The 22,239-nt window shown below is 33.9% G+C and overlaps 1 protein-coding gene across 1 annotated transcript; it reads right to left on the bottom strand.

Moving 5' to 3' along the window:
• Positions 1–267: 267 nt before the first annotated feature.
• On the bottom strand, positions 268–8,344 carry LOC136206747 (uncharacterized). The gene is made up of 11 exons (XM_065997896.1): positions 7,662–8,344; positions 7,483–7,560; positions 6,450–6,491; positions 6,268–6,370; positions 5,907–5,971; positions 5,778–5,822; positions 5,594–5,701; positions 5,401–5,488; positions 4,362–4,408; positions 1,097–1,219; positions 268–812 (listed from the first exon to the last, which is right to left on the bottom strand). The coding sequence occupies exons 1-10, from the start codon at positions 8,241–8,243 to the stop codon at positions 1,133–1,135; spliced, it is 1,245 nt and encodes a 414-aa protein (XP_065853968.1). The 5' UTR covers positions 8,244–8,344; the 3' UTR covers positions 268–812; positions 1,097–1,132.
• Between the last annotated feature and the right edge of the window lie 13,895 nt (positions 8,345–22,239).

The following is a 22,239-nucleotide window of genomic DNA, read 5'->3' as shown; positions in this document are numbered from 1 at the left end:
TTATTCATTCTTTTCTCTATTTTCTCTCTTCTTCCTCCTAAATCTCTTTGTATTCTTCCTAATTTTCTTACTCACAACTAGTTCTGACATAATATGGACATGTTTGAAATCAATCAATAAATATAATTCAAAATTAAAACTAAACTAAATAATAAATGGTTTAACAAGCAACAATTTCAACTATTATCATCTAATATGGTACAGCAATGATTTTCAAACCTATCACAAGTAGCAAACAAAATGTCCTTGAAATTATGGGGCAATCAATTCAGCAGTTCAAAGGCACAACAATCCATTGAATATAAGCTTTGGAAGTTCTACATACTTGTAACATATCAACTCCATCCAGTTTTTCAGTTGTCCATGAGGCAAAAAACCCATATAAGCTGAGTTTCATGAATGATTTTGCTTATAAAACATGGAGGACAGTCACGGAAATAGAAAAGCAACTGTACTTTTATATAGAAAAAGCACTAACTTTTCAATTTCTAAACATAAAAAGGCAAAAAGGAGTTGCACACGGGAGAAACAACCACCCTCTAAGTTCATGTTTTGAGGAGTGATTTTTTTTTTTTAATGCCATTTTGCTGAAAAACCCCATAAATAAATTCCTCAAATTAAGCTTCCCTAATTTCCTAATCTCATCAATTGTACTCCACGCCTTTCATGGGCTAAATAGTTTATCATTTCCTTTCTAGAAAACCCCAATTTGCATCCTGAAATTTATTTAGAAACTAATCCCATGTTGAGCTCGCCAGATGCCAATATATAGAGCAATGGTCTCATTCTGCCTCATCAAAAATTGCTAGCTCCTGTAACATGTAGTGCGAGAAGAAACTATCATATTTACCAAAAAAGAATATCAGGCAAATTTTACAGCTAGAATAAAATCGTCCAAGTTAGAATCACAACATTCATGCAAATGAGTGTGTATAGCATTAGAAATGGCATGGCATTGACCTTATCAAAAAGATTAGCTTCTAATTAGACAGATAATCAAGCCTGAGGTTTCTCTCAAGAAACCAAACACAAAAGTTTTAAATGAGCAAAGCCTAAATATGAATTGCAAAAATGAAAACCATACTTCAAAACTAACCGTAAAACTTTTGCTAACAACATAGAAGAGATAAAGTCATGCGCGGGATTTGAGGTAAACTTTGTCGTAGTGATCCTCAGCTTTGGACAATGATTGTATTGAAACAGGAAACCCATTTCCCATCTGCAAGAATTACATGAAATGGATTGTAAATACAGAAATTAGATATACAAATTAAACTATTTGTTCCCGTGTTTATTTAAATTAAAACAAACATATTTCACAAATGAATTCATCATGTAAGGAAGTCTTGGGTACACTCTACTCTCAATGGAATTCATAGGATTGACGAAAACTATGTCAATTTATATTTGCAGCCATCTTTTATTTTCAGTTTAATCTCTCTCCTATATTACCTACTCTACAGACTTCGCAAGACTACTCCACAGACTTCGCAAGTTAATTACACTTTTTGCTAATTATCTAGGAAAACGCAAAAAAAAAAATATTAGCTTCACATTTGGTGGAGAAATTTGAAACGGTCAGGTTTCCCATCCTACGATACTTTGAACTACTCCCAAGGGTATACATATTCCTGACAACGATAGTTTGAAGATAGATTAAGCATACCCGAATGCTGATGGGATGTCCCAATAATACATACTTTCCCTTAGGATACGTAACTTAGAAGTGCAGTCCCAAGGTCAAGTGCAGAAATCTATAAAGCTATGGCACGAGGTTTGTGAACTTTTTTGGTTTAAACACTACTAGTCTACAAAATCTATGAGCCATTGTTATTATAGTGCGATAATAAGGCCACAGTTATGTTGCTTACTATCTAATTCAACATGAATGCCCTAAGCACATTGAAATTGACTAGCCTTTATCAATGCAAAATTAAATGATCAGATTCAAGGTTGAGTATATTAATTTAAAAAGCCAATTAGCAGATGTTTTGTTCAGGGCTTGTGTAGCAGGTTGTTCCAGTTGCAAATGTAAGATGGATATGAAAGCTATGCATACACAGGGGAGTGTTGATGACTTTTATGAGCTTGGATTTTAAGAATCAACTACGCCATTCAGGTTTTGGTTGTTAGGAATATCTTTGTACATTATATCATCCTTTTTCTTTTGGTAATTTAATCGGACTACTCGACTCTAGGCTAGTCAAACACCCTTTTGGTAGTACGATTCGAGGCTAGTCAAACACCCTTTCGGTGGATCCTCAAGCAACTAAAGTTTGTTGCATGTACTAGGACTCTGAGCTCGAGATCTCTAACTTATGCGACTTGATGCTCTTAACTGCTCAAACAAACATTAATTGATATATTATATCATCTTATATATATATATATATATATATAGATTTATGGGTATAAAAATTAAAATTAAATAAAAACCTATATACCCTGCTTTCACATTTTTTTGTTCCCAAGACGCGCAAGAAAGCAAGCAGTTATGTTTCAGAAAGATCAGATTATGTTTAGATCAAGGGACCTCTCCAATGATTCCTTGTATGATTTCACTCATAGACAAGAGAGAAAGACCAGCCAACCTAGGCAGGCAACTAGTGCTAATTTTGAATTTAGGGTAATTTGATCTTGTACAAGAACAGGAGTTATGGGGTAACTTTGAACCTTATATGGACGGTCATAGACAAGAGAGAAAGACCAGCCAACCTAGGCAGGCAACTAGTGCTAATTTTGAATTTAGGGTAATTTGATCTTGTACAAGAACAGGAGTTATGGGGTAAATTTGAACCTTATATGGACGGTTGGAGGCTTTTGATAGCTTTCATAACTAGACAAATGAGCATGAGAGTTGACACAAGGCTGGAGGGGATCGGGTTCATGGCTCAAAAAGCTTAGCAACAAGCAATGTCCACACAAATCAATGAATTGGCTCACTATGTAATCATAGTAAGGGGTGGATGAATGAAAACCTGGGAAGGGCAATGTTCAAAATTATGGTTTCAAGTGCAATTCGATAATAGAGGAAATCATGTTCTCAAATTTTTGAAAATGGAGTTCCCTTGCTTTGTTCCCCAAATTGATCCGATACCATGTCTGAGCATTGTTTTAGAGACAAATGAACTCTAGAGAAAGAAAAGGTGGGTATAATTACATCTACCAAGAAGAAGATGCACAACTATGGGTCATTAAGTTGGACAAGAGTAGACCATGCTTGATTGGGAAGAACTCACTGAACAATGCAACTAGCAATTTGCCCTTCTAGTCTATGGTAACAGGTTGGACAAATTAGTTAAAAAAACACAGTTGGCATGGTGCAGCCATATCATGCAAATTGGAAAATTTAAATGCTCAAGCAAGTCCTCTTTACGTCCAAGAAAGTTGCATTCATCGTTAAAGGTTGTCCAAGCACCAAGTGGCAGATGTGGAAGTGGAGTTGCACCATCCATAACACCTTAAAAGTGCTATGGATTTAGCATTTCTGTAATATTCAAAAGGGGGTTGGAAGAAGACCAATGAAAATAGTGCGAAATAGGCTACAAAAAAAAAAGTCAAATAATATGATTAAAAGAATTAGTGCAGAACTAGCTGAGCAACGCTAAAATTCTCTGCTACAATTATTTACTAAGATGTTCCCCTTGTGAACAACAAACAATTTAAACCAAGGAAGAGATATTCATACATGAGGAGATCAATCAGTCCTGTTCGATCTTGTTCCCCATATTGAACAAAACATTGAAGTATATAGGCAACCGAGTGGGCAACAAGTCAAACAAAATGCATTATTATTCCAACCTAAGTTTTTCAGTATAGTCCAAGTTATTTGTCGAACAGAAGTCTATTACAAGACAATACTTTCTGTAAAGCGGAATAGCTCAGCCTATCTACCTATAACCAAATAGGTTTTAATTTCATCTACTTCTATGACCATCAGCAACTTTATTCTTTTAACTCTATTCTTACAACAATTACATCATAAGTTAGCAAACTGCGGAATTAAAGAGCTCCAAACGCCTGCTCAAGCCAATCAGATAATCCGCTATCCCAAAGATAAATATATTAATTAATTCATGTATAGAAACAAACCCAGCAAACTATGTTGCACGGAAACTCTTCTTCATTAGTGTTTTCACGTTTCGTGTCCTTTTCTTTTCCATTTCCATTATCATTTCCTAGCTAAATTTTCTTAGAAATAACGTTTCCCGGTCTCCGATTCAGATTCAGTTTCAGTTTCAGTTTGCGTTTCCGTGCAACATACCCAGCAAATTCTTCATGCATTCAAATCAATCCTATCAACAAACTTAAAGTACACTAGAAGTTTAACTTTCCATTTTCATTGAAAAACACAAGCTTACCGTGCTGCATATATGGAAGGTGCTCACATACCCAACATATTTGGATGCTGCAAAGAAACAGGGGAAAGTATTAGTCAAAGCCTGAAGAAAAGTAAGTCATGCAACTTAAATTGGCAGGGAAAATTTATGGATCACAATTTACATCATGTAGCAAAAAAGATGCTTCATATAAACCGGTGTTGGTCAGGTCGACAAAGAACTCAAACTCTCCCAGGTTAACAAATTTCCTTCCAGGGGATACTTACATACTTTGAAGCAAAAATCCCTAATTATAAAAATAATAAATGACAAATTCAAGGTTCTCACGAGCTGGCCGGTTATTCTATTTTCAAAATCTACTGTTTTTGCATACATAATTTACTGCACATGTATACTCTGCAAACATGATTAGCTCGATACTATTGGAATTGGGGAGCCTTCAGCAAAATTATTATCATGTGTAATTGTGTATTTTTTTTTTTTTTTTTTTTTTGTATAAATGGAACATTATATTTCATATTTGTACTCCACTGAGTTTACATTCCAAATAACGTTTTGATTGACATCTCTAACCGCAGCCAATAGGAATCTTAGTTTACTGACTGATATAAATGTGGAATACTCACGCATGCAGCTGAAAGGATAAAAGCACATGATGCTTATTTAGGTTGCTATCATGACAGAGGTTTACATGATCATATCACAGAAACAGCCTTATGCAACAGAAAGGCCACATCATTAAGCCCCAAGTTGAGATGTGGTAATTCTTGCACACTCAGATCCTGCCCCTTTTGTGTTTCATTCAGGTAATATATTAATGAAACCAAGGGGCATCCACCTGATATGACAGACCTAAAAAAACAGTCTTTTTTATCCTTGACTTTTATTACTAGGAAAATCAGTTTGGTATCAGATGCATTTCTGTGCAGGAAAAATGCCTCAGTTCAGTTTCACGATCACTGCATTTTCATGCCTTAAATAATATCATGCATATGAATGGAACATCAACAAAGGTTTATTTTATCAACGAGAAAACATTTTTATTAGAGATGTAACCTACTCTTTTTTAGGCCTGCTGGCTTAGCTTGCAAAAGTGAATTCATTAGTGCACCAACATTCTCGCGTAAAATCTCCTCTGTAAAACTTACCTGTGAAAATAATGCAACCACAACAGAACTACATAAGTTTGAGTCGGTAAAAATTGGCAACAATTCTCTTGAAAAAAAATATATATAGGCTTAAAGATCATCTACCTTTCCAAGTCCTACATGGACAATTGATGATTTATCCATTCTATATTTAATTTGTTCCTTTTTTGCTTCTTTTACAGCAACAGAAACATTACTGACCACAGTTCCTTGCTACAAAAGTTATGCATCAGTGAATACAAACACACTAATCATCCAGCAATATAACGAATGGAATGATAAAACTTACTTTCGCATCTGGCATCAGTCCATAGTTGTTTAGAATCCTTGCTAGCTAAAAAGTTCAAAAATAATGTTTAGAGCTACAATCATAGTTTTGAAGTTTTGACTAATTAGACATCCTTTCTAAATTTATCACCTTGACTACTCGAGGAAAGAATTGAGTAGTTGTGAAACACTTGTCAAAATCAACTTTTCCATCGCCTGCAAAGGTACATGGATTCAAATTCAAATATTATACTTACAAAGTTCATGTCCAAGATCTTAAAAGATAGAGTGCCATCTAAAAAAAAAAAAAAAAACAGAAGATGAGCAATTTAAATGAGTTCAGGACAAAAAAAAAAAAAATGAATTTCAATTTAAATCAAAGTTTACTCCAGAATAAGATATGGATGGGAATATCCAAAAAAAAAAAGAAAAAGGTCATGTAACACTAGGTTCCCAATATTATTATTATTACTGTACGAGTACGCCATATAAGAATGAATACAGCATCTTACGTAAAATTTCATCAATAAGTTCCGAACCACCAACAACATCAGCTCCTGCAGCTCTTGCTTCATCTGCATCTGCTCCTTCAGCAAAGACAGCTATCCTGAGAACCTAACAATCGTAACAGCAATTCACATTTTGATTTAATTGGAGTTCCAGAATTCAAAACTATTACAATTCATAAACTTACCTTCTTACCGCCATGAGGTAGAGTCAAGGTACCACGGACAATCTGCATATGGGAATTTTTTTAATATTTAATAAACGGGAAATTAAAAATACCAACTATTCGTGTCTTAAATTCAACCGGATTCTAAAACCATTGAAAGTTCATGCAAATGTTTAGCAAGCAGCTTTCTTCAAGAGAAAGAATGATAAATAAGTATAGAAGATTCCAGCTAGCTTAGATGGTAAAAAGTAAAAACGAAGAACTAAATCATTATATAACTCAGACATTAAAATACAATATACATGTAGACTTAAACATGAAACCATAACTATGAGAGCATTCCGTTGATATTTTTAACAGATATTAGAGCACCAATAAAACATGCACACTTGCTTGCACACAAGACAAAAATGAACCAAACTAAGGACAACTAGAATAAACAGGAGAACCCCAAAATTAATTGAGAAGGAAAACATTAAGAGGGAGAAAACGAGAAAGGAAAATATAAATCTTTCACAACAATCAACCTACAAAAAGGACTTGTTTAGATTTGTTTTTTCTGAAGTGCTAAAGCAATATGCTTCAAAATAAATAAACCAATTGTACTAATATATGCCATAGCCAACTTATGACAGAACATTTTCAAAATTACTTATAATATTCTCTTATAAAAGTTTAGTCTTCACTTCATTTGCAGAAACTGCAGGAACCAACAACTATTTATAGCAAACAACAATAGAACACCTACATTTTACTTCATGCGCAGTTAGTAATCCAAAGATTTCTGGCATAGCTATTATGCTTAATTGCTTAGTAACAATTTCAGATTAAAAATTAAGTATAGTTGAGATTGTACAACATCTATGTGGATTATAGAGAAGATTTGAATGAAAGTCGAAAATAGCTACTGTATTACCGTATTAAATCCATGCTGTGGCAAAAAGAATAAATAAAATAAAAACTTGCATTGCAAATGAGTGTCATTGATTTCCGAACATTTCAATGGTGAAAATGAAGCATAAAATAAATCTAACTACAGTGAACTGGAAAGTACCAGGTCAGAACGGGAACTAGGAATCCCCAATCTTACATGCGCTTCAACAGTCTCATCAAATGTCTTCCTGGCATTGGCCTGAAAAATTACTAGAAATAGAAAGAAATCAAAATGAACTCAACTTCAACCTGAACAAAGAATGTGGCGTAATTAGGAATAGGAAAAACATATGAACTGACCTTCACTTGCCGAATTGCATCCATCAAATCAAAAAGAGGCCTCTTCTCCCTCTTTTCAGACTTGATCAATTTAGGAAAAGGAGTTTTTGCTTCCTCTTCTAAAGCCTTCCTTCTACTTGCCTGATATTCAGCCTGAATCCTCCTACTCTCCATCTCCTGGCTCTGCATCGCCTTCTCATCTGGCGTTGGACTTTCTTCTTCAACCGCAACCCTATCCTCCGGAAGAGGGGCAACGCGAGCGGGATAGGATACCGGGGATATAGAAGGTGAGTCTTTTACGTATCGGATTTCCTCTCGAGTCCATTGCTGATTAGGGAAATCTGGGGGATTTGTACGAAATTGTTCAGGATGTTGTTGTGATTGGGGAAAATGTTGTGGTGGAGGAGGGGATTGATTTTGATCAGAAGTAGGCTCATCTTTAGGCTTTACTGGGTAAGAAACTGGTTGGATTGGGATAGGTTGAGAAGGTGGATTTGAATTGAATTGGGAATCAGAGGAGTACCATCCACGCCATGCTGAAAGTGGAGTGAAAGGTTTCTGGGGATAGTGGCGGCGAAGTTGAGAGAAAACGAGCTTCTTCATGGCTTGCCACTTGCCAGTTGGGGTTTTAGAGTGTATGAGGTTTTTAGGTTGGATTTGATGTATTTTGCTGTATTCCAAGTTGCCAACAGATAGTCGAGGTTAGGGCAGGGCAGGGCAGGGCAGAGTTCGGTACAAGTTGGGATTCCTGAATAATAAATTGAAATTTAGAGATTAATAAAAGGAAATCTCCAGAATTGAATTGTTAAATTGAAATTTAGAGATTAATAAAAGGAAATCTCCGGTATTAGATTAAAAGAATAAATCTTCAGAATTGAATTGTTACAAAATTTCAGTTCAGGCCAGTTCGGGGATTCGGAGATTCGATTCCGATCCAATCCAATATAATTTTCGGTGATTCGGATAAATATCTAATATTTTAAGTGCTAAAAAATAAATTAAAATTTTATTTTACAAGATAATAGAGCATAGAATTTTTTTATCTTACATAACTTGAAATGAATAATATCTATATATAATATAAAACAGTAACGATGGAGCTGAAGTGTCACTTCCTCTTTTTTTTACTGATAAAAAATATAATATAATATAATATATTAATTTTAATTATATTATTATATTTATCTATAAAAAAGATTATTTTATCCGTACTATATCTAAGAGTTCTACAAAATTTAAATTAATCCATAAAATCTCTCTAATTTTCTGCATATTTATCTATCTATCTATATATATATATATATATATAATATAAAACAGTAACGATGGAGCTGATGTGTCACTTCCTCATTTTTTTACTGATAAAAATATAATATAATATATAATATATTATTTTTTATTATATTATTATATTTATCTATAAAAATATTAATTTATCCATACTATATCTAAGAGTTCTACAAAATTTAAATTAATCCTTGAAATCTTTCTAATTCTCTGCATATCTATATATAATAATATATATAAAACAGTAACGATAGAGCTGTGGTGTCACTTCCTCCTTTTTTACTGATAAAAAATATAATATATTAATTTTAATTATATTATTATATTTATCTATAAAAAAGATTATTTAAAGTAAATGTGAAAATAAAATAATAATATTTAATTTATATAATACCTTGATATCATTAATTGTAATTATTAGATTATATTTTTGTTAATATTTATATGTTAAGATGAATTCGTGCATCGCACGGGCCAAAAACTAGTTTTTCTAGGAACTAAACAACATTCATTAAAAGCTATAGTAGACAACAAAGCTAAAAAAATCCGACAAAATTAAAGTTACAAAATAACAAATCGATAAAAAAAAAATCTTTAATTCCAAAAAGATAACACTTCATTAGTAAAATATGATCAGACCACAAGCTCTCTAATCATCATCCCAATTTGTAATCGAATCTTTTTAACACAACAAATTCCTTGTTTTTGAAAGGAAATGCAGTAAAGAAGGGTCGGTGGTGAAGAAGGAAGAAGAAAGGAAGAACATAGAGACTTTTCGTTTTACAATTCGATGACAGCTAAGGGTTATAATGTTTAATAATGATTTTTATCACTTTTCGTTTTAATGATTTTTATTTAATAATATTATACCTTATTAACCTTATTAATGAATTATAAATTTATATTATCTATACTATATATAATTACGGAAGCAGAGAGAAATGAGAAGAAGTGTTTTAGAGGTCTTTTTGATGAGTTGTCAACGTAGTAAAAAATCAGATTAAAATATTTAATTAATTAAAAAATAAATATTTAATTAATTAAAAATAACAAATTTATATTTATAATATATTAAATAATTACTAGCCTATTAATTAAAATAATAAAAGAAAGCAAGAGTTACGGGAAGATGAAAAAACACAAAGCAAAGGAAATCCAGAAGTCACAAATAAACTTCTATATAAAGCATGATAGATAGTATTCCACCATTATATTCATTGGTCACGATAGATAGTATTATATTTCTGAAGGTAAATATTCGATTTTTTTCATATGTTGTAGTTATTTTGTTCTCAATTATGTTGTTGTTTTATTTTTATTAAACAATAGTTGTTATAGTTTCATCTTTCAGATTCATTTCTGTTGTTACCCAGGTTCTATACCTCTCGCTATCTTATCTATGTTTTCTTTTTTATTTGTCCTTTTTTTTTCCAAACTGATAGCTTCAATTGAAGAAATCCGACAGAAATAGAAGATGCATGAACAACTAAAACCGGAAGACACAAAAGTGACAAAAAGTACAAGAAATTCTTATGTTTCTCAAGGTAATTATTCGTTTTTTTTCATATGTTGTAGTTATTTTTGTTCTCAATTGTGTTGTTGTTTTCTTTTTATTAAACAATAATTGTTATAGTTTCATTTTTCAGAGATGAAATTCTATTTCTGTCGTTACCCAGGTTCCATACCTCTCGCTACTTTATCCATGTTTTCTTTTTTATTTGTCTTTTTTTTCAAAATGACTAAAATAAAGATTTTGTAAATTTGTATTCTTTTTTAGTATATGTTGCTAGGTGTTATCGTTTCGATTGCTAACTCTTAACTAAAATTTAGATTTTCGGCTTTATATGAACTCAATTTTTGGCTTTCTCAATTGTGCTGTTGTTTTATTTTTATTAAACAATTGTTGTTATAGTTTCATCTTTCAGAGATGAAATTCCATTTCTGTCGTTATCCAGATTTCATACCTCTCGCTACCTTATCCATGTTTTCTTTTTTATTTATTTATTTTTCAAAATGACTAAAATAAAGATTTTGTATATTTGCATTCTTTTTAGTATATGTTCCTAGGTGTTATCGTTTTGATTGTTAACTCTAACTAAAATTTAGATTTTCGGTTTTTTATGAACTCAATTTTTAGTTTTAATTGAAGTTAGATTAATTTTTCTAATTTGGAACATGTTGAAATCCACTCATTTTTTTAGTTTGAGTTTAGCTAATTGATATGGATTGTATGTTTTTTTATTTTTATGCATTTTGGTACAAATAGATATAAAGTTTCACACGATAGTTGTTCATTGAAGTTTGAGACATATTAAATAAAATATTAAAGAGATATTGGAATATTATACTTACAATGAAGTTTATTTCAATATAAATTATGTTATATTATTATTATTATTATTATTATCAAGAAATTATTTTTTTCCAATTTTCTAGACCAGGAGATTGTAAGCGTCTAATACGCTTGATAAGATGTTTATTCTTGAAGAATGTGGATTATGATAGATATGAATTCAAAATCAAGGTAAATAAAAATAAATTTTGATGTTCAAAATCCTAAAAATGTACATTAATTATGGATATTGAGATAATTGCTTTTGCAACATTGGCTTATATAATTTTTAACTATTATATTATGGTTCGTACAAAATTGTTAGTATTTCAAGAGTTTTTAACATATGAAAATGAAATAGGATCATAGGACAAATTATTGAAAAATATTAATTAAGAAAATATTATTATTTGAATCTCTTCAAATTCTCAAATGTTGAGCATAATGATTCTAATTAATATAATTAATTTCACATATTAATTATAAAACGTTTTTTTTTTGTACTGAGTGGTTACAATTGCGATTTAATTCTATTTAACTAAAATTAATTAATGGACTTAATACTTCATTAAGAAAAAATAAAATGTTTAATTAATGGGCAAAAAATATTTTCACTCTCCTCTTTATACGCTTATGTCTCGACATTCTCTCTTATTTTCAAAAAAAAAAACCCCGAGAGGAAGATGGTTCTCTCCTAATTATCTTTTTTTCCCTTCATTTTTTTTCAATTCTTTTGTTTGTTTTCCTTACTTACAAAATTCAAGAATATATAATTATTAGAAAATATTAATGAAGTCAAATAAGTGATATCTGCGAGTATGGCTGATATTCTATATAGTGAAAGAATGAAGAACAAATTGATCGAATGTCTTGATGAGAATATTACGAGATGAAAATAGGAGAATTCATCATCTTAAACTGATTCAATTAGATATATTGGGTTATTGTAACAGAATGAATAATTGAATTCGAATACTTAGTGATCATGAAATTCCATCAACCAAAATAATTATCATCAAGATGAATTTGTGACTAATTCTTACGAATTTTATTTTTTTATATGTAACATATTGAATTGATAAAGTTTCTTCATATTCAACATTAGAAAAATATTGATTGTAATAGCTTATAGAATAATATATTGATGTTGCTTCCATTTTAACATAGATTGTAATTCTTTTGTATCGTAGATATAATATTTAATTTTAATTGTAGTTTAATTCAATTTTTGTTTAACCTATATTGTAATTCTTTTATATTGTAAATATAATATTTAATTTTAATTATAGTTTAATTCAATTTTTGGTTTTTTATTATATTCTAATATATTTCTTAATTAATCTGTTATTTTATTATTATTGTTTCACAGAATATTTGGAATATGAAAATGTATTAAAATTTCTAAAAAGTACAAATCATTGAATTGTGTAAAAATAAATAAATCATTCATCTTTAGTTAAAATTCTATAAAAAAAAAGTAGTCAATTATTTTTAAAATTAATTTAATTTGAATTATCATTAAAAAATATATATTAATTTCAAATATACATAATATAAATTTTTTTCATAGCATGATATAAAATTATTTAAAAGTAAATATGTCAATTTATTTATTTATCTAAATTATATAAAAGTTTCATACCCCGTGCATCGCACGGGTTTTCGACTAGTTGTAATTAGTTTATCAAACCTTACAAAATCTATCTATATATAATATAAAACAGTAACGATGGAGCTGAGGTGTCACTTCCTCCTTTTTTACTGATAAAAAATATAATATAATATATTAATTTTAATTATATTATTATATTTATCTATAAAAAGATTATTTTATCCGTACTATATCTAAGAGTTCTACAAAATTTAAATTAATCCCTAAAATCTCTCTAATTTTCTGCATATCTATATATATATATATATAATATAAAACAGTAACGATGGAGCTGATGTGTCACTTCCTCATTTTTTACTGATAAAAAATATAATATAGTATATAATATATTATTTTTTATTATATTATTATATTTATCTATAAAAATATTAATTTATCCGTACTATATCTAAGAGTTCTACAAAATTTAAATTAATCCTTGAAATCTTTCTAATTCTCTGCATATCTATATATAATCGAGGTTCTTGTGTGTGTGTGTTTTTTAACAATAGTTGAGGAGTTCAAATATTATAATGATAACTTCTGTTTGTTAGGAAAAATTACTTGAAGATTAAAAAGAGGTTTTTGTGTTTTTTTTAACAATAGTTGAGGAGTTCAAATGTTATAATCATAGCTTCTGTTTATTAGAAAAAATTAATTGAAGATTAAAAAATTCCAATCTACGAAAGCGTTATAATGCCAAATTTGATGCTAACGTTTTTGAAAAATGCATATTTGTTTTTGACCTATAAAATAAAAATTTGATTTTTTTAGTCTATATGGTGCTGAATTTCTCTTAGGTGTGGCAACCCGTGAGGTAACTCTTCCGGAAAGAGATCACTATATTCATCAAGCATATGTCCCACTTCTTCTGGTACTCCCCTCTATTCCTCTTTCTTATCACGAGACTTCCCACTAGACCATTTGACTCTCCTCACACTCGTTTATAAATGCCTTGTGAGTAGGATAAACGATCAAAGTATCCTTGCTCTTGGTCTTAGGCGCTCCTACCATAGGTGTAAGTACGTATCGAATACCATCCTTCATAAAGCGATAGGTATTCCTCCTTCCCACATGGGTTGCATCACGATCAAATTGCCATGGACGTCCCAACAGTAGATGGCATGCATCCATATCAACCACATCACTGTTGAAACGCCTTTCCACATGATTTTGATTTGACAAAATTACTCATGTTAATGATGAAAAATATTCTAAACACATTAAATTTAAATGCTTTGATTTATTCACACTAATGTGTTTGTTCAATGTTGAGTTATTTGATTTATAAGACATTAAGATAAAAAGCCTAAAGGCCCATAAGAGGAAGTCAAGCCCAAGTCAACAGATCAAAGCCTCACGGCCCAAGTAGACTCAAAACGCCGTCGTACTGAGTGAGACACAAGCCCATCACCAAGAAGGATCGAGAAGCCTTCTACCAATAGCTTCAAGATGAAGCTGCTGAGTTGAACGACAAGAAGTACAAGTCAGCGGCAGAACAGAATAAACTTGGAGACAAAGTATTTCTACGTTGGGTAAAGCTCAGAAGTCGCAGGAAGCTGTCTGGAAGACTTTGCCATAAATGTGGGAACATTCTGTTTCATATGACGAAAAGCTGTTGAGCACCGGCGAAGACAGAAGATACAAGAATATGATTGGCCGAAGACACTGAGCACGTACTAAGTGAAAGCGATAGGAAGCCATTTGCCTCCAACGGTTATTTCGAAATTCGAAATCACCGGTGCTTGAAGTGTCACTATAAATAGGCCTCTCAAATGCTTCATTCGATGCAGATCTTCAATTAAGTCGAAACGCTGACCAAATTGATACTTGAAGTTCTGTGAGAAAAGCAAAGCAAATCTTACACCAACTCCAATCTTGTGTAAAAGTCTAGAGTGATTTTATTCATCTAAAGTGTCTTAGCAATTGTTGTTTAGGACAAACACTTATCATTTCTAGAAGTATAGAAAGGAGAAGCTGAGTACTCGGTTATAGTACTCAGCGGTAGTAATAGGAGTGAGTAGAGGAATAAAGGAAGGTACTCTTGTATACTCAACTTCTGTTGTAAAAGGTTTCATGACATACCTTTAAAGAGCTCAGGAGAGGATTCAAAAAGCTCGGAACGAGTTCCGGGGACTGGACGTAGGCGGAGAGGCCGAACCAGGATATGTCTGCTGAGTAACATATTTCTAACCCTTAACTCCTTTACATATTGCTTGCTATAAAACTGACTTAGTAACGAACTCACGCTGAGTTGAGTGCACTGAGAAGCTGAGTTCAGGAATAGACTTTAGTGCTATATCCTGACCCAAGAAAAGAAACAGACTTAGTCACCAGTTGACTAAGCTTGTGTCTTAAACTACTCAGCACTGTTGTGCAAACCTTTTCTTAAAGAAAAGAAGTCAGCCTTAACGGACAAAATTTTTGAATAGTTCCTATCCCCCCCCCCTTGGAACTAATCTTGTCACGTTACACGGGACCAACAAGTGGTATCAGAGCTTAAAAGCTCACTGAGCAAGATATAACTATCTTGAGCTGATCCCCACAATGACTGAGAACAGCACTCGTTTCCTCCTAGGAAATCAGACAACTTAGATTCTTCCTAAGGGACTGTCCATTACTCGGCCTCCTCTGTTCTTCGGGTCTAACTACACCTTTTGGAAGAACAGAATGAAAAACTTCATTCAGGCAACAAATATGAGTGCATGGCTTTCTATAGTCCAAGGCCCATTTGTTCCTGTTGAAACTGTTGACGGCCAAACGATGGTTAAAGCTGAGACTAAGTGGACAGAAGATGACCTCAAGAAGCTACAAAATCATGCTTCGGATATAAACATGCTTCACTGTGCGTTAGATGCTGCAGAGTACAACAAAATTTCAGGTTGTGAGTCAGCACAGGAAATCTGGAAGAAACTGGAGGTCACCTATGAAGGAACAAACAAAGTTAAGGAGTCCAAGGTGAACCAGCACATGAGGTTATACGAGCTGTTTGAAATGAATGATGATGAAGGAATCTCTGAAATGAACTCAAGATTCACAAACATAATCAACGAGCTCAAAAGACTTGGCAAGATCTTTACTGAGGGAGAGCAAGTCAATAAGATACTGAGGAGTCTTCCCAAAAGCTGGCAAGCCAAGAAAACTGCTGTTGAGGAAACTCAAGACTTGACCACCTACAAATATGATGAACTCATTGGATCTCTGCTGACCCATGAGATCTCAATGAAGAACTTTGAGGTGAAGGAGAAGTCTGAGGACAAGAAGCAAAAGTCTCTTATCGTGAAAGCTGACTCCACTGATGGGAGCTCAACAGACGATGAAGAAATGGCCATGTTCACAAGAAAAATGAAAAGGCTGTTCAGAAAGAATGACAAATATTCCAAGAAGCCTTACAAAAAGTTTGATAAGTACAAAGCTGAGTCCAGCGACAACAAATACAAGAAGGACAGCTCAAAGCCCATCACATGCTTTGAATGTCATCAAACTGGCCATATCAAATCAAGATGTCCTACCTTGAGGAAGGAAAAGAAGAACAGCAAGAAGGCAATGGTGGCAACCTGGAGTGACAGTGATGAGTCATCATCATCAGAAGCTGATGCCACTGAGTCAGCAAAGATTTGCTTTATGGCTGATGAGCTTGATGAGCCTTGTGTTTCTGAGCATACCGACTCCTCCATTGCATCTGACGATGAGGCACACTCTACTGAGGTAATATCACTACCCCAGCTCAGAAATGAAATGATAAATGCCCTGAGTGACCTCTACACACTTATCAAAAAGTGTAACAAGAAAGTTAGAGCACTCAGCAAGCGATGTGACGAGATTGAAGAGGTCAAACTAAGTGACCTTCGATATCTTCTCCAAGACATCTCAACTTTGCATAGCAACGTAGAAACTATTCACAAGTTTGTCTCTGAGGTCCAATCAGATTCTAAGAAACTGAGAAAGGACATCACATCTATTCAGAATCAATTCAAGATTCCGAATAAAAGAAATATTTCTCTGAACACTCAGTACCGAAGTACTAGTCAGCAGAGATGGAATCCTCAGCGGAATGTCCAGTGTGACTTCTGTGGGAAGAAAGGACACACCACAAAGGTGTGCTGGCATGCTCAGCATTGGGGTGCTGACCAGCCAGTGAGATATCCCCAATGGAAGGTCAGCTGTGACTTCTATGGGAAAAATGGGCACACTATCCAAGTGTGTCGTCATAAGATTAAATATAATGTTTTACCTGTTGAGCCTAACAAACAAGGACCCAAAAAGACTTGGGTACCTGATGCGCATTTTACGTATACGTGCATGTGAAGGCAAGTGTACCTTAGTCGTGTATCAAGTAATAAAGTGAAAGTGGAGTATCGTTCCCACGAGGATGTTGATTATAAGTACTAATCTCTTTGCTTACTATCTATTATTTAAACAACCGAAATGTAGAGTTTGTTGGACAACCAAGCTAAGACTTAAGCAAGAAATGAAATAAAAATTACACAAATTAAGTGAGAGATTACTTATAATAAAAGAAACTAAGGCTTCTAGCTTCACTTAACCTTTTTGCTTGGTAATAACACTTAACCCCTTTTTAAGTTGTTTTATCCTTTTTAAGATGGCGATTTTTCTTATTAACTAATAGTTCTCGAGATCGGTTCTAAACTCTCAACTAATTACTTTCCCTTGTTCCGGCTCAAGTAATTAATCAAGAGAAGCATTAAGTTTTCTTAGTTCCAAACCTTCGATTTATTACTTTCCCTTGGTCCGGCTCAAGTAATAAATCTAAGATTTGTAACAAGATTAAATCTAAACCTTTTTAACCTACTTTACCTTGGTCCGGCTAAAGTGATTACTTAAGATTCAAGAAAAACCACTCGAGTAATTAGTTCTAAACTTTCGATTAATTACTTTCCCTTGGTCCGACTCAAGTAATTAATCCAAAGAAGCTTTAAGTTTTCTTATTTCCAAACCTTCGATTTATTACTTTCCCTTGGTCCGGCTCAAGTAATAAATTAAAGATTTGTAATAAGATTCATGAAAAACCTTGAAAAACCAATAAGCCACACTAAATGGTCATTAGGTCCAACTTATGAATTTCGATTAATCAATTTAATCACGGTCAATATAAACGATTAATTATATCCAAGTAGAGAGTTGGCCCATCTCCTACAAGCATTAAGAATCATAAGTTAGTTCTCAAAAAGGATAAAGATAACTTAAATAGGTTAAACGTAATTACCACATAATTAAGGTTAAGATCCACTTTTAGCCTTAGTTAAGAGGGGTTTAGCCCATCATTAGATTAAAACACACTTTATAAAGATAGATAATAGAGTTCACATTAATAAAAGAGATTAAAGTTTAGAAGAAACCGTAATGACGATTACCGAACGAACTTCTTCGGTAACTTGAAACTTACTTTTATTAGATGAACTTTTGCACAAACAACACTCTAAAAACAATAACAACAAAACAAATAACTGATTCTTAAGGAGAAGAATCAACAAAATAACATTATAGGGGGAGGAATTAAGCCTAAGCTTGGTGTGTCTTCAAATGGCACCCAAGGCCTCCTTTTATAGTAAAATGGCACACATAATTCCAAAGACCAAGTCATCCTTATGGCCTCCCACTCCTTATCATCTGAATTTAGCATTTAAGAGAGCATGGGGGGAGATTTTAATAATTTAGGAGTTGAAATGTGTAAAGATGTGAAAGGAATCTTAGGCTTCAACATATTCATCAACTTTGGATAATTTTCTGGGCCTGATGCACTTCGAATTTGGAGATGAGTATCATTAGTCATTTGTTCATCTTTCTCTTAGCTTTCCAACTTATTTTGAACCGCCTCAATCCGAGTCCGTATGAGGGAGATAAGTTGAAAATACGAAAATGTGTCAAATCTGTCCTAGTGTGAACAATTGGACTTTATCTTACAGCACCTATCCGCGACGAAGTGCACGCTGGGTGTCGCTAAAATTCCTTTTTTCTGGTCCCTTTTACTCCCGAGTTGCCGTCTTAATCCCCGACTTGGTTATTTGTGCCGAAAACCTTGCGAAAGTGCCTAGAAAACACACAAACTGGCTTAGATATATAAAATTAAGAAAATATACAAAAACCATTATTAAAATTTATTAAAATGGTACAAAATAACTAGTAATTAAATACTAAAAATGCTATAAATTACGACGATAACAGTACCTAAAGATAACTAGCTATATTGCAGGTAAGCCTGAGGTGTGCTGAGAAGTCAAAAATGTGGTACGTTGACAGCGCATGCTCGAGGCATATGACTGGTGATGAAACTCAGTTCATCACACTTGTGCATAAACGAGGTGGAAGCGTAAGTTTCGGAGACAACAAAAAGGGTAAGATAGTAGGGTCAGGAACCGTTAGTGGTAATCCTACTATTGAGTCAGTCTCCCTAGTCAGTGGACTTAAATATAACTTACTGAGCGTAGCTCAGCTATGCGATAACGGTAGAAAAGTTATATTTGATAACACTGGATGTAAAATACTCGAGGGAAAAACAAAAGAATTAATTTTAACTGCCCCTCGTATTGATAATGTCTTTATGCTGAATTTGGAAAAGAAATTTTAAAAAAATGTATGCTTAGTGTCAAAGGAAGAAAATTCCTGGCTATGGCACAGGAGACTTGGTCATGTAAGCATGGACCTCCTGGCCAAATTAGCAAGAAAGCAATTAGTTGAGGGTTTGCCAGAACTTAAGTTCGAAAAGGATCAATTATGTAATGCTTGTCAGTATGGAAAACAAACTAAAAAATCTTTTCACAGTAAAAACATTGTCTTAACCAAGCGTCCGCTCGAGTTGCTACACTTGGATCTCTTTGGACCAGTCCAGCCGCTGAGCTTGGGTGGTAGGAGATTTTCCTTGGTCTTGTAGATGACTTTTCTCGGTACACTTGGATCATCTTGCTGAGTAGCAAGGATGAAACCTTTGAGACGTTTTCAACATTAGTAAGAAAACTGGAAAATGATAAAAACCTAAAATTAGCTCACATCCGAAGTGATAATGGTGGAGAATTCAAAAATCAACAGTTTGTTGAATTCTGTGAAGCCAGCGGCATTGACCATAACTTTTCTGCTCCTAGAACGCCTCAACAGAATGGGGTAGCTGAGAGGAAAAATAGAACCTTGGTTGAAATAGTCAGGACAATGCTGAGTGAGAATAGGCTTCCGAAGTACTTTTGGGGAGAAGTTGTCAACACAGCTTGCTACATACTTAATAGGGCTCTAGTCAGACCCATATTAAAGAAGACTCCTTACGAACTTTGGAAAGGATGAAAACCCAATATTGGATACTTTCGTGCCTTCGGCTGTAAATGTTTCATTTTAAATACTAAAGACAGCCTTGCTAAGTTTGATTCAAAAGCTGATGAAGCTATCTTTTTAGGCTACTCAACAAACAGCAAAGCATACAGAGTTTTCAATAAATGAACTCAGGTCTTAGAAGAGTCCGTACATGTTGAGTTCGATGAAACTAACCCCGCAGGAAAAGACAAGCAGCTGACTGAGGATGATCCACATTCAGCACCTGCTGACCAAGAAACAGCCTCTGAGTCACTGCCTCAAGGGCTGACCAAAGGTAAAAGCGAAACTCAAATTGTCTTCACTGACCAATCTACACCTGCAGAGATTGTTGAAACACAACCAGCGCAAGACATCACTTTACCAAAGGAGATCAGAATACCAAGAGGACACTCAGAGAGTGCTATTCTTGATGCTGCTGAAAACACCCTGATGACCAGAAATCAACTCAGGAGATACCTCAGCAATGTAGCATTCGTCTCAGTTCTGGAACCAAAGAACTTCTCTAAAGCTGAGCACGATGAGTTCTGGATGGGTGCAATGCAAGAAGAACTTGATCAGTTCAAGAGAAATGAAGTATGGGACTTAGTGCCAAACCCAAGAAGCCAGAAGACCATATGAACAAGATGGGTCTTCCGCAACAAGCTAGATGAACAAGGGAACGTAGTCAGGAAAAAAGCAAGACTTGTAGCTCAGGGCTACAGTCAACAAGAAGGTATTGACTACGGTGAGACCTTCGCCCTAGTGGCAAGGCTAGAGGCTATAAGAATTTTATGTGCATATGCTAGTTACATGAACTTTAAGTTATTTCAAATGGATGTTAAGAGTGCATTCCTTAATGGAGTTATAAACGAGGAAGTCTATGTTAATCAGCCTCCAGGGTTTGAGGATCCCAAGTTCCCAAACCACGTTTATAAGCTCAAAAAGGCTCTGTATGGTCTCAAGCAAGCACCACGTGCTTGGTATGCGAGGCTGACCAGTTTCCTGCTGACTAGAAATTATGTCAAGGGTAAAGCTGATACAACCTTATTCATTAAGAGGAAGGGTAAAGATACCCTACTGGCTCAGATATACGTTGATGACATTATTTTTTTGTGCCACTAATGAGTCCATGTGCAAGGAATTTAGTAAGCAGATGCAGACTGAGTTTGAAATGTCAATGATGGGAGAACTCAACTTCTTTCTTGGACTTCAAATCAAATAAGGGAAAAATGGCATCTTTATCAGTCAAACCAAGTATGCTAAGGAGATATTGAAGAAGTATGAACTTGAGAACTGTAAGTCAATATCTACTCCAATGGGCACTGACACTGTCCTCTGCGCTGATGAAAATGGTAAGTCAGTAGACAGTAAATTGTATCGAGGTATAATTGGCTCTCTACTCTACTTAACTGCTAGTAGGCCAGACATTCAGTTCTCGGTATGTTATTGTGCTAGATATCAATCTAACCCTAAGGAATCTCATTACATAGCTGTAAAAAGAATCCTTAGATATTTGCAAGGCTCAGTGAATGCAGGTTTATGGTATCCCAATACTTATGATTTCACACTCATTGGATACACTGACGCTGACTACGGACGAGACAAGCTTGAACGAAAAAGCACCTCAGGAGGATGTCATTTCCTTGGAAGCTGTCTTGTGTCTTGGTTCAGTAAGAAGCAGTCGTCAATAGCCCTGTCAACCACTGAAGCTGAGTACATTGCTACTGGAAGCTGTGTTGCTCAAGTCCTCTGGATTAAGCAACAATTAGAAGATTATGGTGTTCAAACTAAAACAATTGAAGTCAAATGTGACAACAAGAGTGCCATTGACCTATCAAAGAACCCAATCCAGCACAGCATGATGAAGCACGTCAGCATAAGACATCACTTCATCAGAGATCATATACTCAAGGGAGAGATCAAGCTGACCTATGTCCCAACGGATGAGAAGCTTGCTGATATCTTCACCAAGCCACTGGCTCGTGAGCAATTCAACATACTTAGAGAAGCTATCGGTATGTTCAATCCAC

The sequence above is a fragment of the Euphorbia lathyris genome, chromosome 9 (genome assembly GCF_963576675.1).
Source record: "Euphorbia lathyris chromosome 9, ddEupLath1.1, whole genome shotgun sequence".
Taxonomy (NCBI): Eukaryota; Viridiplantae; Streptophyta; class Magnoliopsida; order Malpighiales; family Euphorbiaceae; genus Euphorbia; species Euphorbia lathyris.
Note: the sequence above shows the minus strand (reverse complement) of the source record. Positions and strands in the feature narration are given on the sequence as shown.

Coding starts and splice junctions, on each gene's coding strand:
- LOC136206747 (XM_065997896.1), bottom strand. CDS start 8,243: ATGAAGAAGCTCGTTTTCTCTCAACTTCGCCGCCACTATCCCCAGAAA. Junction 7,561..7,661: donor ATGCAATTCGGCAAGTGAAG/GTCAGTTCATAT, acceptor GTAATTTTTCAG/GCCAATGCCAGGAAGACATT. Junction 1,220..4,361: donor CCTTCCATATATGCAGCACG/GTAAGCTTGTGT, acceptor TAATTCTTGCAG/ATGGGAAATGGGTTTCCTGT.